Below are 18,837 nucleotides of genomic sequence, written 5' to 3'. Positions count from 1 at the left end.
ATTGAAATGAATTATGCCTACTCGAATTTGCCTACTTTCAGCACCATGACCTGTCATTTTCGATTGATTGTGCCGCGGCTGCTACTTCAAGTTTCAGCACCACAATGTAAGTTACTAGAATCTGGCTTATTAGGGGCGGCAGGTAGCTTAGTGGTTAAGAGCGTTGTGCCAGTAACCGAAAGGTCGCTGGTTCTAATCCCCGAGCCGACTAGGTGAAAAATCTGTTGATGTGCCCTTGAGCAAGGCACTTAACCCTAATTGCTCCTGTAAGTCGCTCTAGATAAGAGCGTCTGCTAAATGACTAAAATGTAATTGTGAGGTCAATAACTCTGATAAATACATCATGGGCAAGAAACATATTGTTTTTATAAATTCAATTATACAGTGAGGGAAAAAAGTATTTGATCCCCTGCTGATTTTGTACGTTTGCCCACTGACAAAGAAATGATCAGTCTATAATCTTAATAGTAGGTTTATTTGAAAAGTGAGAGACAGAATAACAACCAAAAAAGCCAGAAAAACGCATGTAAAAAATGTTATAAATTGATTTGCATTTTAATGAGGGAAATAAGTATTTGACCCCCTCTCAATCAGAAAGATTTCTGGCTCCCAGGTGTCTTTTATACAGGTAATAAGCTGAGATTAGGAGCACACTCTTAAAGGGAGTGCTCCTAATCGCCGCTTGTTACCTGTATAAAAGACACCTGTCCACAGAAGCAATCAATCAATCAGATTCCAAATTCTCCACCATGGCCAAGACCAAAGAGCTCTCCAAGGATGTCAGGGACAAGATTGTAGACCTACACAAGGCTGAAATGGGCTACAAGACATTCACCAAGCAGCTTGGTGAGAAGGTGACAACAGTTGGTGCGATTATTCGCAAATGGAAGAAACACAAAATAACTGTCAATCTCCCTCGGCCTGGGGCTCCATGCAAGATCTCACCTCGTGGAGTTGCAATGATCATGAGAATGGTGAGGAATCAGCCCCGAACTACACGGGAGGATCTTGTCAATGATCTCAAGGCAGCTGGGACCATAGTCACCAAGAAAACAATTGGTAACACACTACGCCGTGAAGGACTGAAATCCTGCAGCGCCCGCAAGGTCCCCTGCTCAAGAAAGCACATATACAGGGCCGTCTGAAGTTTGCCAATGAACATCTGAATGATTCAGAGGAGAACTGGGTGAAAGTGTTGTGGTCAGATGAGACCAAAATCGAGCTCTTTGGCATCAACTCAACTCGCCGTGTTTGGAGGAGGAGGAATGCTGCCTATGACCCCAAGAACACCATCCCCACCGTCAAACATGGAGGTGGAAACATTATGCTTTGGGGGTGTTTTTCTGCTAAGGGGACAGGACAACTTCACAGCATCAAAGGAACGATGGACGGGGCCATGTACCGTCAAATCTTGGGTGAGAACCTCCTTCCCTCAGCCATGGCATTGAAAATGGGTCGTGGATGGATATTCCAGCATGACAATGACCCAAAACACACGGCCAAGGCAACAAAGGAGTGGCTCAAGAAGAAGCACATTAAGGTCCTGGAGTGGCCTAGCCAGTCTCCAGACCTTAATCCCATAGAAAATCTGTGGAGGGGAGCTGAAGGTTCGAGTTGCCAAACGTCAGCCTCAAACCTTAATGACTTGGAGAAGATCTGCAAATAGGAGTGGGACAAAATCCCTCCTGAGATGTGTGCAAACCTGGTGGCCAACTACAAGAAACGTCTGACCTCTGTGATTGCCAACAAGGATTTTGCCACCAAGTACTAAGTCATGTTTTGCAGAGGGGTCACATACTTATTTCCTTCATTAAAATGCAAATCAATTTATAACATTTTTGACAAATGCGTTTTTCTGGATTTTTTGTTTGTTATTCTGTCTCTCACTGTTCAAATAAACCTACCAATACAATTATAGACTGATCATGTCTTTGTCAGTGGGCAAACGTACAAAATCAGCAGGGGATCAAATACTTTTTTCCCTCACTGTAGTTGTAGCAGGCTATCAAAGTTGACCTCCGGTCCTCCTCCTCATCTTCGCGCTCTCCTTCTCAAACTGAACAGAACATAGGCTATAGACAAGTCTGTGTGCAAGATAGTGAATTTTTGGGACTAGGCCTAGTCAAAAATCATCTTTGTGTCTTCTCCTGAACTGCCACCGTAGCCCTACACAGCATAGCCATTGGATAGGCAGCATACAAAAACGTTTTTGATCAGTAAGAGCAGAGCAGTGTGTAATGCACCCTAGTTTTATCTACATCATCCCAGCAGCTATCTTAGAAATATAACTTTGATCTGTGGTTCTCTGAGCATACACTTCGTAGCCTATAGGCTTTGGATCATTTGATTGAGACCACACTAAATAGCTTACAGGCGCAATTGATATTCATGCTCTTTCCATGACATAGGCTGACCAGGTGAATCTAGGTGAAAGCTATGATCCCTTATTGATGTCACCTGTTAAATCCACTCCAATCAGTGTAGATGAAGGGGAGGAGACAGGTTAAAGAAGGATTTTTAAGCCTTAAGACTTAAAAGTGTTGTTGTTGTTTTTATCGCACTGCTTTGCTTTATCTTGGCCAGGTCACAGTTGTAAATGAGAACTTGTTCTCAACTGGCTTACCTGGTTAAATAAAATTAAATTTAAAAAGACAGTTGAGACATGGATTGTGTGTGTGCCATTCAAAATGTTTAAGTGCCTTTGAACAGGGTATGGGAGTAGGTGCCAGGCGCACTGGTTTGAGTGTGTCAAGAACTGCAATGCTACTGGGTTTTTCATGCTCAACAGTTTCCCGTGTGTTTCAAGAATGGTTCACCACCCAAAGGACATCCAGCCAACTCGGCACAACTGTGGGAAGTATTAGAGTCAACATGGGCCAGCATCCCTGTGGAACACTTTCGACACCTTGTAGTCCGTGCCCCGACGAATTGAGGCTGTTCTAAGGGCAAAAGGGGGAGCAACTAAATATTAGGAAGGTGTTCGTAATGTTTTGTACACTCAATCTATAGCCTAATAAGCAACTAATTCTAAAACACTGAGAAATATTGAAACGTTCTAAATACAAATTACATGACCCTCCCCTGGACTAGATTAAAAATAATACTAAATCCTCCCCTTGATTGAAATTGCCTGACCCTCCCCCATTTTTTCTCCAGGTAACCATTATGTGAATGTTGATCCATCCCTAATTATTATCTATCCTAATCACTTTACCCTGCATTCATGGACATATCTACCTCAAATACCTCATACCCCTGCACATTGATCTGGTACTGGTACTCCCTGTATATAGCTCCATTCTTGTGTATTTTATTCATTTACATTTTAGTCATTTATCAGATGCTCTTATCCAGAGCGACTTACAGGAGCAATTAGGGTTAAGTGCCTTGCTCAAGGGCACGTCGACAGATTTTTCACCTAGTCGGCTTGGGGATTAGAACCAGCAACCTTTCGGTTACTGGCACAACGCTCTTAACCACTAAGCTACCTGCCGCCCTTATTCCTCTTGTGTTACTATTTTTCTTTTTATTAATATTTTATAACTCTGCATCGTTGCGAAGGTCTCATTGGTAAAGTCTACGCCTGTTGTATTTTGGCGCATGTGACAAATAACATTTGATATGATTTGATTTGTGAGGGCAGAAGTGGTTTGTTTTCTGAGGGCTGTGTTTAGAGAGAGCTGGCCAGGAGTTGTGTGACTTGGCCTGGAGGTGTGTTAGTGTTGGCTCCTCTTTTCTTCTCTCCGCTCCTTTCTTTCCCTCTCCTCTATTGGCATGACGCAGGCTAAGACTTGAGTAAGTTTAGCAGCCCCCTGAGGGTAGGCACAGAGCAGGAGAAACACAGGGTCAGCCTACAGCCCCCCTCTCTACCTCTCTTTCCCTCTCTCTACCTCTATTCCTCTAATGCTTTTTCCCTCTCCACCAGGTGAAAACAGTGGGGATGGAACAAGGCCCTGCAGTTCTGGAGGCTGGGGCTAGAACCTAGACCCCTCTCCCTCTCCCATCTCTCTTTCCCTCTCTCTTTATATCCATTTTCAGGTCAAACATAACCAAAAGTAAATCATGAAGTCGGCAAATCAGGAGTTTGATATCTTGTGATCCAGTGCTACTTGTACCTGAAATGAGTTACTGAATCTGTTCTCTCTCTCTCTCTCTCTCTCTCTCTCTCTCTCTCTCTCTCAGGGAGGTAAGATCCCTATCAGGTGGACAGCTCCAGAGGCCATCTCCTACAGGAAGTTTACCTCGGCCAGCGACGCCTGGAGCTACGGCATCGTGCTCTGGGAAGTGATGTCATACGGGGAGCGACCTTACTGGGAGATGTCCAATCAGGACGTGAGTACACAGCTGTCGCCAAGGAGATCTAATGAACTTCCTGCTGAGAGAGGAAATGATGCGTAGAGTGGCCAGGTGGTAGACTGAGCCTGAGGCCTGATGGCCTGGACCAGAAATACAGCTCTAGCACCTGAGCTGACACACACACGCGTACGCACACACACACCACACAAAAATGCAGCATTGTCACCTGAGCACAGCACTCAGAGAGAGACAGAGGGAGGGCTACTATCATGAGCGGATGCACAGTCAGCACTTCTGCCAGTACAGTACTGTCTCACTACCAGCTCTCCAACTCCCCTGGACTATAATAACACCTCCACCTCTACCACCCACTGACACACTGTACTGCCTCCTCCTATGTACTGTCCTGCGGCACACCTAATTATCTCTCCTCACTCCCCCTCCGCCCCCCCCTCGCCCTCTCCTCCCCTCTCTCTCTCTCCCTCTCCTCTCTCTTCTCTCTCTCTCCTCTCCCTCCCCCCCTCCCTCCCGCTCTCTCCGCCTTCTGTCTCGCCCTCCCCGCTCTCGCCTCTCTCTCGCTCTCTCTCTCGCCCCCTCTCGCCTCTCTCTCTCGCCTCTCTCTCCTCTCCTCTCTCTCTCTCTCTCTCTCTCTCTCTCTCTCTCTCTCTCTCTCTCTCTCTCTCTCTCCCCCACCTCTCACCCCCTCCAGGTTATCAAAGCAGTAGATGAGGGCTACAGACTGCCTCCTCCTATGGACTGTCCTGCTACTCTGTACCAGCTGATGTTGGACTGCTGGCAGAAGGAGAGGAACAATAGACCCAAGTTCGAACAGATCGTCAGCATCCTGGATAAACTCATACGCAATCCTGGGAGCCTGAAGATCACAGCCAACACCTCACCCAGGTACTATAAACATCTACACATCATGCTCTCAACCCTGACCTCTGACCCCTGAACCCTAACCCAACCCTGGCAGCCAACACATCATCCAGGTACTATACATAGTGACGGAAAAGAAAGCGAGACATTTCATAGGCTCCTTTTTTCTGATTCATATACAGTCAATGAACTAAGTAGACCAGACCCAGCTGCTATCGCATTGGTGCCTATGTGAGAGCCACCCCGTAAGTAGACCGGAACTGTGACCATTTTTTGTAAATAGCCTTTATGGGATATCTTCATTTATCCACCATCTTTACTATACAGATCTAAACTTAACAGCTAGCCATACTCAGTTGTTTTAGTGTTAGACAATGTGACGTCTTTCTCATCCACTCAACCCCCATGCACCTGCCCCCCTAACTCACAGCTGTACCTCTCTGCTCCTCCCCCATGCACCTGCCCCCCTAACTCACAGCTGTACCTCTCTGCTCCTCTCCCATGCACATGGCTCTTTCCCCCCTTTAACGCCTAATCACTGCACCTGACTCATTACCCCTCTCCCACGCACCTGGCTCAATACGGATGGACATATCGAACATATCCACTCCCCACAGAACATCCTGCTCATTAGTGACAGCAGCGACAGGAAACACTGTCCTCCACCCTGGGACTCGTTTATCCCTTCCTCGCTTTTAGTTTCTTTCTCTCTATCACACGCTTCCCCTTCTGCTGGCCTTCAATGTTACTGATACTGTCTCTACCTCGCCTTACAACCAAGGTGCAAGACCTTGGTGGATCTATAAAATATATAAACCACATTTGAATCACAAACGATAGCAACCCCATATTGTAATAGAGGCCTCATAGAAGGTGTTCCTCCACCTCTGTTAATGTGTTAGGTCAAGATAGTGGTGTATAGGCCTAATGGGAGTGTTGTATGTACAGTATTATGGAACAGACCCCTATAGGGGAGATAAGTTATATAGTATGGGACAGATCCCTATAGGGGAGAACATCTATATAGTATGGGTCAGAGCCCTATAGGGGAGAGCATTTATATAGTATGGGACAGACCCCTATAGGGGAGAGCATTTATATAGTATAGGACAGACCCCTATAGGGGAGAGCATCTATATAGTATGGGTCAGAGCCCTATAGGGGAAAGCATTTATATAGTATGGGTCAGAGCCCTACAGGGGAGAGCATTTATATAGTATGGGACAGATCCCTATAGGGGAGAGCATCTATATAGTATGGGACAGACCCCTATAGGGGAGAGCATTTATATAGTATGGAACAGACCCCTATAGGGGAGAGCATCTATATAGTATGGGACAGATCCCTATAGGGGAGAGCATTTATATAGTATGGGACAGATCCCTATAGGGGAGAGCATCTATATAGTATGGGACAGATCCCTATAGGGGAGAGCATCTATATAGTATGGAACAGACCCCTATAGGGGAGAGCATTTATATAGTATGGAACAGACCCCTATAGGGGAGAGCATTTATATAGTATGGGACAGACCCCTATAGGGGAGAGCAGTATTATCTTAACATTGTTCTCATTATGGGCCCAAACCTGATTGTATATAGACCCAGTTAGTGGTGACATGGACCACACAGAGGCTGTCATAAACAAACACTTCCTGTTTCCTGTGTACACAGGATGTTAGGATCTCACTCTAACTGACCCTGTGTGGTCAGGCCTCTGAGTATGGACTCTACAAGGTGTCGAAAGTGTTCCACAGGGATGCTGGCCCATGTTGACCACAATGCTTCCCACAGTTGTTAAGTTGACTGGATGTCCTTTGGGTCGTGGACCATTCTTGATAAACATGGGAAACTGTTGAGCATGAAAAACCCAGCAGCGTTGCAGTTCTTGACACACTTAAACCGGTGTGCCTGGCGCCTACTACCATACCCTGTTCAAAGGCACTAAAAATATTTTGTCTTGCCCATTCACCCTCTGAATGGCACACATACACAATCCATGTCTCAATTGTCTCAAGGCTTAAACATCCTTCTTTAACTTGTCTCCTCCTCTTCATCTACACTGATTGAAGTGGATTTAACAAGTGACATCAATAAGGGATCATAGCGTTCACCTGGATTCACCTGGTCAGTCTGTCATGGAAAGAGCACTCAGTGTATTATCTCCTTCTTTCTCTCACTAAACAACACCTCCTGATAGTCCTCCTTTCTTTTACTCTCTCCTTTTTACATGCTGTACAATATCCCTAATACGCTTTCCTCTGTTTTTTCTTTTTTCCCTCCCTTTGTTTTGACCACTGTGGGACTGAGGCGTTGCTGTAGCCTGTGTAGAGTGGCCTTGGGCGGGCAGGGAGGAGGCAGGGAGGAGGCAGGGAGGAGGGGAGGCTAGAGCTGGAACAGGGGAGGGAGGGAGGCGGTGGGTTGGTGGAACAGACGTTCCTGGTATTATGGAGACGTCGGAGCTCATAACGTTGACTAATGGTTTGTTAAGAAAGTGAAAATGAGTCCCTGGGAGTTTGCATGTAATTTTCCTGATTGGCTTTTAACACTGGGCTGAGCGCAGGGTGAGAGGGGTGGAAGCAGGAGGGGGAGAGACGGAGGACAAGGTGATTTATGGGAGTGTGTGTGTGCGTGTGCGTGCGTGCCGCTATACCGCAGGAGCAGCTGTGTTCGGCCTCACACACCTAATATGTCTCTGGGCTGCACTGACTAATGGAGATCCCATCCCCCACAGGCCCAGATCAAAGCTGTAGCTAGAGTACACTGTCTGGGGACCTGGGGTGAGAGTTTGAGTCTATGGGGCGAAAGGGAGAGAATCTTAGTGCAGGAGTATATATATATACCTTAACAGGCCAAAGGCGAGTGAGGAGAGGGCTTGAATACAGGGTGTCCGAGGAGTGAAAAGGACTGAAGATATGAGAAGAGGGGGGTTTGGGATTTGGGTTTGATGAGTATGAGCTTAGAGGGCTATAGAGAGTGGCCTGGGGCCTTATTTATCAACCGTGCTTACATTTCTTACAAAATTCTGGCGTACGTGGTGATTCTATGATTTGCGTGCGCAACAAAATATTGGGATTTATTGAACTGTCGCACGCAACATATACACATGTTTTGCATTGATAAATCAGAGCCATTCTATATTTCTGTGCTCGTGAACGACCGCTACAACCTTGCCTGGAAAACGCCCTGGTAACAAAAAGCCTTAATTTGCTGTATAATTTGGAAATGTTGGAACTGGGCCATGTCAATTTCTACAAGAAACTGTAATTGCACATTTCTGTAGATGTGTGGGCAGAATGTTTTCATCTTTTGCAGTGACTTTTTCAAACAAAAAATGTATGCCGCCTATAGCGAGTGCCAAACACTGGCCGCGCACACTGCATGATTGATTGTCTAGTCAAACAATTTAAAAGTACATTCTACAGCCCACACTTCTATGCAGAAGACTTGGTTCATCATTTTGTTCATTTTGTCTGTCAATACATGATTGTGTTTCTATCTCCTGTCTTGGTATAGGCTCTGAGATGAAATATGGTAGGCTACAGTATGATGTCACGCTCCTGTCTTACAGCAATACTGCAGCCTAGGCCTACCCATACTGGCTAGGCAGCCATACTCAACAGACGGACCGCAGTCCGGATCCGGTCCCTGAACGGGGTTAATATGGACCGTTGGTTTTTAGGAACCTAGTTGGGCTTTCGATTTATTGCGGTTAATAGTAGAATACACAAGGTGCAATTTCGAAATTTGGTAGTGCATGGACAGTTTTCCTCTTGTTATGTCATTCACTAGCAAATCTTAGAAAGCTATTTATAACCTGTCAGAAATTCAGTTGATCAACTAGCCCATGTTAACTAGGTAGGTAAATTAGGCTAAGCATCTATCTAAATCGTGTAGTTTTATCATGGCCAGATTATGTGCCCATTGGAGCCTCGACCCCCAGGGGGCCCCATTGATTTTGTTGACTCACTTGGGTATCATATGAACACACATAAGACATGGCAAAATGTGTAGAATTGCAGGAAATTAGCTTTAAAACTACAAAATGTTCTCTCCGCTCATGACAAAATGTGTAGAATTGCAGGAAATTAGCTTTAAAACTACAAAATGTTCTCTCCGCTCATGGCAAAATGTGTAGAATTGCAGAAAATGTGCTTAAAAACTGCAACATTTTCTTTCCGCCAACAAGAGGGGTGTGAACAGTTTAGGGTCGCATGTATCTATCCAGACCTATGCTACCTAGGAAATGTGTGTGACCGGACCTTCTCAAATAGTAGTTGAGTACCCCTGGTCTAGGCTACCGCCGGTCTATTTACTTTTGACCATGCTTGGCTATTGAATGAGCAATCGATAAATGGTAGCCTAATATTTGTTGTGTAGTGGGAATAATCCAGTCATGTCAGAAAATATGATTATGAGTTAGGCCCAAGTCAAAGAAACATAGGCTACATGCTGCTATGGAATCTCCTTACCAATGGCAAATGCATCTATTTTATCATCATGTTTTTATGTTTTTATTAGCTTATCATTATTATAATTCCCTTGTGTGAAACGCCTCTGTTTCCCCCAAAATAACAATATTTGCTTGTAATACAATTATTTAACCACTAGAATTTGTGCGTAAGCATGGTCTGAGATTTGTGTGGAGATACGCACACTTTCCCGTCAAGTTAAAATTGGATAAATACCAACCTTTGCAGGAAAAGTGGCGCACCCAAGGTTTAGAGTCTTGTGTGCGTACGCACCTTTGATAAATGAGGCCCCTTGTGAAGGGGGATGGGGAAAGGGAGGTGTGGAAAAAGGGATGAGCGAAGTGGGGAAAAGGGGAGATACAGATGGCCAGATGGAGAGAGGAATGGAGGGGTGGAAGAATGGCGGGGTGGAGGGCTGGGGAGTAGACTGGGAGAAGCCCAGCAGAGCCATTTCAGTTCCCCTCACAGTGAGAGTTGCATTCCTCTCCTCTCTTCTCCTCCTCTCCTGTCCTCCACCAAGATGCCCAGATGTCAACCTCTCCTCCGCCTCCTCGTTCCCATATCCTTATCTCCTCCTCTTTTTATCCTTCTCTCCCTTTCTCCATCTCTCCCTCTGCTCCTCTGAGAGCCTTAAAAACATGCTCCTACAGAGCAGTGGTCTTTCAGAAATCAGTGGAAAACAGACAGAGAGAAAACGGACAGAAAAAGGAGGAGGGAGAAGAAGACAGGGACGGTGGAATTTATCTTTGCTTTCTATTTTCTAAATCCTGCCGTTGGTAAGATGATGCGTACACATTGGTTTAAGATACCAACTCCTCTCCCTGACAACTAGCATGTTCTTTTCATCCCCCTCCTTCTCTCTCATCCGTCGTTCTCTTCCTCTAGCGCAGCTGAAAATAAAGAATAAAGCAAACCAACAGAATCACACAGAGGGAAGATAAGGTCATCTATAGTTTACCTCTACACTGACACAATGACTGTTCTGAAGGGAGAGGACAGAACTTTACAGATCAATAGTCTCCTCATACATGACTGATGGTTTAATCAGGGAGCTGTGTGTGTTTTTGTTTGCCTCGTTCCCTCCATCTATCCCTCTCTCCTCTCTTATCTCTTCTGCCCGGTTGGCCCTCAGCTATCAGACAGGCCTCTGATGATCAGGAAGAGATTCAATCACACACCAGTCTCTAAGCTTTCCCTTTCCTTTGCCACTTCTTTCTCTATCCTCTTCTGCTTGTTCTTGTTCTAGCTCAAACTAGCTTTTGCTGTCCCCATGGTGAGGTGTCCGTCTGATTGGCTGCTTAGTTGGGTCACTATGTTCCAGACAGACTGTCTATGGGCTGTCTTACTGCTTTGTTTACTTTCTTAAGTTAGGCTACTGAAATGAGTCATGGCAAAAATATGTTCCAGAACCGTCTAGTAGTCTTACCTGTCTCATCGGTAGCATACGTCATTCTCACACACCGTCACAGAGCCAACACACAAACCTCCCACATGACACACAACACAAATGCACTTGCTGTGATGTAGATGTGTGTCATTATATATAATACACTCAGCCTCAGGGTGGACTTGACTTCCTGCTATTATGATTAGTTTATTTACACTACTGTAAATAGACGTCTCTATGGGAATACCAAGCTGGTTTCCTGTCCTGTGTTGGCTTGTATTCCCTAGGCTGTGTTTGCCTGTGTGTGTGTGATCAGATGCTATGGTCCCAGTCGTCCTATGGTTTGTTTTCTGACTCACTGTCTGATTTGACACACACATGCACATACACACGCACGCACACACATAACCTTTCTGAATGGCTCTGACACAACACCCATCATTGTTGAGTGTGAGTCAGGATTGTTGTTGATGTGACCTGAGTTGGTCTGACCTGCCCTGACCCTGCCTCATAGGGAGAAGGTGGACTTGTTGATTTGGATGTTGATCGGATATGACTGTAGCAACAGCTGCTGTGCCTGGTGTCCACTAAATACAATACAAAACAACATAATGTTGTTGGCTCAGGAGATGTGGGGAGTGTCTCCTGGTCTGGTGTTGGTTTAGCAGATGTTTGTATGTCTGTCTGTCTGTCTGTCTGTCTGTCTGTCTGTCTGTAAACATGGTCAGGGTTAAGGACAGACTCACAGACAGTCCTCTCTGCCTGACTCTTCTTCTACAGATCTGCAATCTTAATTTGACCAGTTTCTCACAGCAGGAAAATAATCCTGCAGCAACAGGAAATGTGAATTATTATGTAGATTATCATTCATGGACATTTTTGTAGGGGTTGATACATTTTTCGCTATGGCAAATCAAGTCTGGCATTTTAAAGTGGAAATTACAGAAACTTTAGAAGCCTTTTTAACCGATTTCCATTTTCTGTAGTGCAGAACAATTCACTGCGACAACAGAGTAATCAAATTAAGATAGTACATCTGTACATCACTCTCTCCTCCTCTCCTTCTCTCCTCTCTCCTCCTCTCTCCTTCCCTCTCCTGTCACTCAAATCTCTTCATAACAGTACCTCCAGCCATGACATGCTATTCAACCTATACATTATTGTTAATGGAACAGCATGAATTTTAATTTGATTTAATTATTTGATTTAGTTTCTAATCTGATAAAGGTTGCAGTATTGAAAATTATAGTATTTTTAAGAGAAAATAATAATGTAAGTATATGAACATTTATGCTTGTTTTGTTATATAATCATATTGTTAAGAGATGTCACATCTAAAACGTAAATATAGAAACTACACTTTATGGTTTTATTTTCATTTTGCTTAAAGCCCATCCAACATACATACAGCTATATTGACTTAATTCCTTAGAAACAGTGCAAACAGTCATATTGGGAAATCATCAGACTGGTCTGTATGATAAAGTAAACATTACATTGTGTGTGGCTTTCCTTTCACTGGGGAGAGCTTGTCCATAACACACAGCAACAGAACGGGTTTGTGGGTAGTCCCTTCTCTCCACAGGTATTTCCTTATGGGGAGACCTGTGGTGCGTGTGTGTGTGTGTATTTGTGTGCGTTCGTACATGCTGTGTGCGTGCGCGTGCCCGTGTTGGTGTGTGTGTTGGTGTGTGTGTGTGTGCATGGGGAAATGTGCTTTACAGCCTTTTGTTTTTCGCTCTGTGCAGCGTGTTATTTTATACTCTTGTTTTCTCAATAATAACATATTCTCTGGGCAGGCAGACAGAGTTGTCAGCTGAGAGGAGGGCGAGACGAAGTAGGGATGTTATTATTTCTGTTCCAAGGCTGACCAGCTCTCTGTGGGGACTGTATTGTGTCCCATGTCACCCCCCTCATCACTAGTAGTTTAGGCACGGCCAGTGTTCCAACGGCTAACCATCCATATCCTTTCTCTCCCCTTCTCCCCCCCTCTCCCAGGCCAGCTAACCTGCTCCTGGACAGGAGTAGTTCAGAGGTGGTTCAGTCATTGGGAACCATGGGGGATTGGCTGGACAACGTGAGGTCTCTGCCCTTTAAGGAGGCCTTCTCTGGGGTCAGCTACAGCTCCTGTGACACCCTGCCCAAGACCTCCGCAGAGTAAGGCTGCTTCTTATGACGCTCTGTAGTAACACTCAGATTCACACTTACAGGACTCACTGAAGACTTGCTGAGGAAGCAATGGTCAATTTGAATTTCAGTTTTTTTGGCTTGTCCAACCAGCAAAAAAAATGTAAGTTGTTGTATAAGATGATTTAGGTTTGCATATGGGCATGATCTAATATTTGACGAGATATGGGAATACCTTGACATTTTCTGAGTGCAACAGGCTTAAAACAGGACTTTTCCCTGAGAAAGTCTCTCATGCCACAGCAACCCAGATTGAATACACCCCACCCCCACTGAGACGCCAACATGTTTACAATCTGCTCCCATTACTTGGAGGCACCGCTGTGGGTCTAATCTGTTAACCATGGATAGCAGGATTTGATTGTAATCTTTAATGACAGAGCTTTAGCCACGCTCACTGGTAACACACACACACACACACACACACACACACAGAGTGTGAGAGAGAGCGAGAGAGAGACTCTCTAAGCTCCAGTTCTGACAGGATCTACAGCCTGTGAACAGCTTTAGTAGAGTGGATCTGGCAGAATCTACGATCACAACCCCAATGCACCCCCGTCCAACTCATAGCAACCTCTCTCTCTCTCTAATAATAAACCTCCATTTGGGCTACCGGCTCCTCCATGTTGCTCATATGGGCTTCATGGGAAATGCAGTGATTTGGCCCGCTAGAGGTTTTCTCTCTCTGTCCCTTTCTTTCTCTCTCATTTTCCTTTATTTCTTTCCCTCCTTCCCTCTCTCTCAGCGGAGGATATGGCCTTTGGGGACCTGCTGTTGTGTTAATTGATGAGGTATTTGACAGTGTAAATAATGTGACAGTTATAATCAGGCTGATCAAAGCGGAGGTCTCCCTAACCCTCTGTCTCCCTAACCCTCTGGACTCGACAGTGACTACAAAGCCTAACAAAAGGCCCAGGAAGTAATTACCACATTGCCTTTTGTTCTGATGTCAATATAAATAATGAAATGCAAATAGTGTATGAAATTTCCTCCTCACCATGGCATAGTTTAATTGCCTGAGAGAGAGCCTGATCTGTCCAACAGAACAATGCCTTATAAGGAGAGAGGACTCTCTTTCGCTATTGCTCTCTCTCTCTCTCGCTCTCTCTCTCTCGTGCTTTCTCTCTCTTTTTTGCATTTTTCTCAGAACATTTAATCAATGAATTAATGTCATCAATTAAGGAATCCTTTTAACCAATCACTACAGAGGCACAAAAAGGCTTGCTTTGCAGACTCAGTAGAAAACCATGTACAGTATTGATGGAATACATCACAGATCAACTGTACAGCCTACACATCGTTTCTGCTAACAGGATCATTATAAAGACATTTCTGATCCACCCCTTTTGGATCATAACTGGATAAAACCATGAATAGGATCATATGCGTGTTTTAATCCTCTGAGGGTATAGCCCTGACACACAGACAGACCAGTCCCGGACCGGAGGATACATCAGTCTATTGATTAGTAGTGTCTTAATCCAGTTCTTTATATTCAGCAGGAGACTACCCACCCACGCTCTGACTCTGACCTCTGTTTGTCTGCCAGAGTAATCAAACCCTCATACCGCTCCTCAATCCATTGACACAGCATACTTATATACACTCTTAGAAAAAAGGATTCCAAAAGGGTTCTTCGGCTGTCCCCCTCTGTTGATAGGGTTCTACATCGAACCCAAAAGGGTTCTACCTGGAACCAAAAAGGTTCTACCTGGAACCAGAAAGGGTTCTTCAAAGGGTATCCTATGCGGACAGCCGAAAAAACCTTTTAGGTTCTAGATAGCACCTTTTTTTCTAAGAGTGTAGCTACTGATGAATTGACAAAGATGTTGGTTTAAAATTGAGGTTCTGGTAGTTCTGAGGCTGGGTGGTCCAGCCTGAGGCATCAGACTTCCTCCCCTCTCCCATTTTCTTTACTGTCTCTCTGCCTCACTTCTAGTGACACACAGCAGCAGGAATCAAGTCTCTGTATGCTCTCACAGTGAAGGGCCTCTTCAGAGTTCTAGATGAGACAGTCCTTTCTGTCTGACTGGCAGGAAGCTGCTCACTGTAAACACTTCCAACATATCCATTAAGGTTCTCATTGGTCATGTGTCAGAGGAGGAATATGGCGGTCAGGAGTTTGGGCCCTTGTCTACTTAAACCTGATAGATGATGAGCTTTAAAACACTTTAAAACACTTCAAAATGGAAGGGACAAAACGTGGTCATTTGTTTTTATCCATTTTATTGTATGAGTCATTCACCGCCTAGACTGTTTTTTTTTTATGTCATACTTTATGTATTCATGTTTTATGCAGTTTATTATGTTTTGATTTGTCACATGTTGTTCATGGTGTTAACGCTGTGTACCCATACACCTTTTTGAGAGACTGTTGCCTGTATGGCTGTGTGAACTTATATTCACATTCCCTGGCCCTGCGTCCTGCATGTGTGTACTGTAGAATCTGCCTGACGGAGGTCCAGCACCACGTCACAGCAGCCACCTGCCCAGAGTGGGAGCCTTCCATGGGGATCACCACCCTCTAACCCCCCCCTCCTCCTCCCTTCATACTCCAGAGACAACGGATGGTGGGTGGACCGCAGTACACTGACTGGCTGCCCTCCAAACTAGAACCCCCTGCTTGCATCCAAATAACTTTTCCTAAGGACTTTTCATTTATTGTTTCATGTGCATCCTACAGAGTAGCAGAGAAGCCTGTTGCACTAAAACTGAAGCTCAATGTGAAACCAAAGCTACAGTATGTTAACTGAGTGGGTTTGAGCTGTGCTGTTTCTAACTCAGATCTGCTTCACTAATATGCTTCTATAACAACAGTCACCCACAGGAGAAGAGCTGAAGATGTCTTGTCCACTGCTGTACCCTAATATCACACTGCTGTACCTAATATCACACTGCTGTACCCTAATATCACACTGCTGTACCCTAATATCACACTGCTGTACCTAATATCACCATGCTGTACCTAATATCACCATGCTGTACCTAATATCACCATGCTGTACCTAATATCACCATGCTGTACCTAATATCACCATGCTGTACCTAATATCACCATGCTGTACCTAATATCACCATGCTGTACCTAATATCACCATGTTGTACCTAATATCACCATGCTGTACCCTAATATCACCATGCTGTACCTAATATCACACTGCTGTACCCTAATATCACCATGCTGTACCTAATATCACCATGCTGTACCTAATATCACCATGCTGTACCTAATATCACCATGCTGTACCTAATATCACCATGCTGTACCCTAATATCACCATGCTGTACCTAATATCACCATGCTGTACCTAATATCACCATGCTGTACCTAATATCACCATGCTGTACCTAATATCACCATGCTGTACCTAATATCACCATGCTGCTACATACAGTCCACTAGATGAAAGATAACACACTCTTTTAAGTTGTGTGTGTCTTTATAACATGATGTGTGTAACCCATGCTGTGTGCCTACGTTGTGACAAAGCTTGCCTTAACCATTTTGTTTTATTATGCATTTATTATCCACCTATTTGTACCAGTGCTGCTCCCTTCCAAAGACACACACACACACACACACACACACACACACACACACACACGCACTACACACACACACCACTTCAGACTAAGCATGACAATATACCAACAACTGCTCAAGGCCACTCTCCCATCAGCTGACTAGTGAGCTCTGGCAGCCCATCGGCCTTCTGGGAAATGTGGTCCTCTGTGATTGACAGGCCAGCGGAAGGGGGAGGGGAGGGGCATCACTGACGGCATGCCATTAATGTCACTGTGTCACACTAAAGCACTAACTCTTTATTTCTCATTCTCATTCTCTCTCTCCCCCTCCTCTCTCTTTCTACAGGGACCTAAAGAAGGTTGGTGTGACTATCGTCGGACCCCAGAAGAACATTGTGAGCAGCATCAAAGCACTAGAGAGCCACAGTAAGAACGCCCCTGTCCCAGTGTAACTCGACTGAGCCACTACAGACTGGCTGTCTGGCTGTCTGGCTGTCTGGCTGACTGGCTGACTTGCTGACTGGCTGCCCTCTGGGCCCCGTTCCAATCTGAATGAAGCCCCTCTGCCCCGTTCCATTCTGAATGAAGCCCCTGTGGGCCCGTTCCATTCTAATGTAAAGCTTCTCCCCTTCAGTTCCTCCCTCCACTCCAGTGAGACCTCTGTGAACGTTTCAGTGACGTTCCTTCCACAAGGGAGCCCTCCCCTTGCATGGGGTAGTGATGGGGAGAGGAGGGGCTCATTGGATTAGAACAGCCCTCTGATCTCTCTAACATACAGGAAGGAAGTTCCAAACTAAAGGAGGAAGTAGACGTTAGAAAAGTGGTGCAGCGGAGGGCGACTGCCCTGGAGATTGATTATGTCACCATGTTGTCATGCCCTGACACTGAACACAGGGCAAGCAGTCAGACCGACACAACAACTGTTCGACGCGCCACATCAATGCTGAAATGCCTTACTGAGAACAGGAGAGGAGGGGAGAGAACCTGGCCTTGGACCTTGGGGGCATGGCGATAAAGGGCTGGAGCTGGGATTGGATAACGTGGGACAGCAGGGCCCTGTGTGTGACCTATAGTGGTAAGGGGCTCGTTGAGAACTGATCCAATCGTGATCTGATCCTGTGGATTTGACTGACAGCTCTTTAACTCTGGAGAGGGGGACATTAAATGCCTTTAGTATAACAATGCAGTCAGCAGCAGCACCAACCCACTCACAACATCCTGGAGCAGACAGAAGCAGACCTGGAGATTCATTCATGAACTCTGAAATGCTGGACTCCCACCACTAAAGACCCCGCTCTCTCTCACAGAGAAGGACTGATACCGCTCTGTGCGTCCGTGAGTGTGCTTGTGTTACTCAAGAGAAAGTCAGCTTGAGAAAGAAGCCAAACCATTGGATGGGCACCCAGACTACAATAAGCCATGTATCCCCTAGCTATAGACTAATGTCTGAAAACAGTTGATGTCAAACAGAAAGCAATAACCACAACAATCAGTTATCGGTTTGATCAACCAGAACCCATGAGTCTTACACAGTTTGCTCTGATGGTTCACAGGACATATCAGACCACATACAGAACTGTAACTAACTGCCACAAGTCTGCTTATTATACTGTAGGTGATGATGCATCACTCCAAGCTTCCTAGTTCCTAGCCCTAGTGTGAAATCTCAGTATGTGTTATTCATTCAAACTAAAGCAGGATAGAGAGAAAAGGAGAAGTAGAGAGAGAGACAGAGAGAGAGAGAGAGAGAGAGAGAGAGAGAGAGAGAGAGAGAGAGAGAGAGAGAGAGAGAGAGAGAGAGAGAGAGAGAGAGAGGGAGGTAGAGAGAGACAGAGACAGAGAGAGAGAGAGGTAGAAGTAGAGAGAGAGAGAGAGAGAGAGAGAGAGAGAGAGAGAGAGAGAGAGAGAGAGAGAGAGAGAGAGAGAGAGGTAGAGAGAGAATACCTTGCAACCGACTACTTCAGAGCATATTCTGCTCTGTAAGGTAGATAGATACTCTATAAAACTATCTGAGCTCTTCTAATGCCATCTTCCAACACCGGTGGAAATCTCACAACTCTCTGGATAAAATGAGAATGTGAGTGTATTACAT

General features: G+C 45.2%; 1 protein-coding gene across 2 annotated transcripts in view; it reads left to right on the top strand.

Annotated features, from left to right (window-relative positions):
- Nucleotides 1-18,521, top strand: part of LOC121536910 (ephrin type-A receptor 3) — a 132,610-nt gene extending 114,089 nt beyond the window's left edge. Inside the window, exons 14-18 of one of the 2 annotated variants that reach the window (XM_041844552.1) lie at nucleotides 4,183-4,332; nucleotides 5,006-5,199; nucleotides 13,032-13,190; nucleotides 15,664-15,790; nucleotides 17,092-17,179. In XM_041844552.1, coding sequence (XP_041700486.1) covers nucleotides 4,183-4,332; nucleotides 5,006-5,199; nucleotides 13,032-13,190; nucleotides 15,664-15,748 — 588 coding nt within the window. In that variant the 3' untranslated portion in view covers nucleotides 15,749-15,790; nucleotides 17,092-17,179. Of the gene's footprint in view, nucleotides 1-4,182; nucleotides 4,333-5,005; nucleotides 5,200-13,031; nucleotides 13,191-15,663; nucleotides 15,791-17,091 lie in introns of both variants that reach the window. The other variant, XM_041844551.1, reaches the window with a different exon arrangement.
- The last annotated feature ends 316 nt before the right edge of the window (nucleotides 18,522-18,837 follow it).

This window comes from Coregonus clupeaformis, chromosome 23 (genome assembly GCF_020615455.1).
Source record: "Coregonus clupeaformis isolate EN_2021a chromosome 23, ASM2061545v1, whole genome shotgun sequence".
Lineage (NCBI taxonomy): Eukaryota > Metazoa > Chordata > Actinopteri > Salmoniformes > Salmonidae > Coregonus > Coregonus clupeaformis.
Note: the sequence above shows the minus strand (reverse complement) of the source record. Positions and strands in the feature narration are given on the sequence as shown.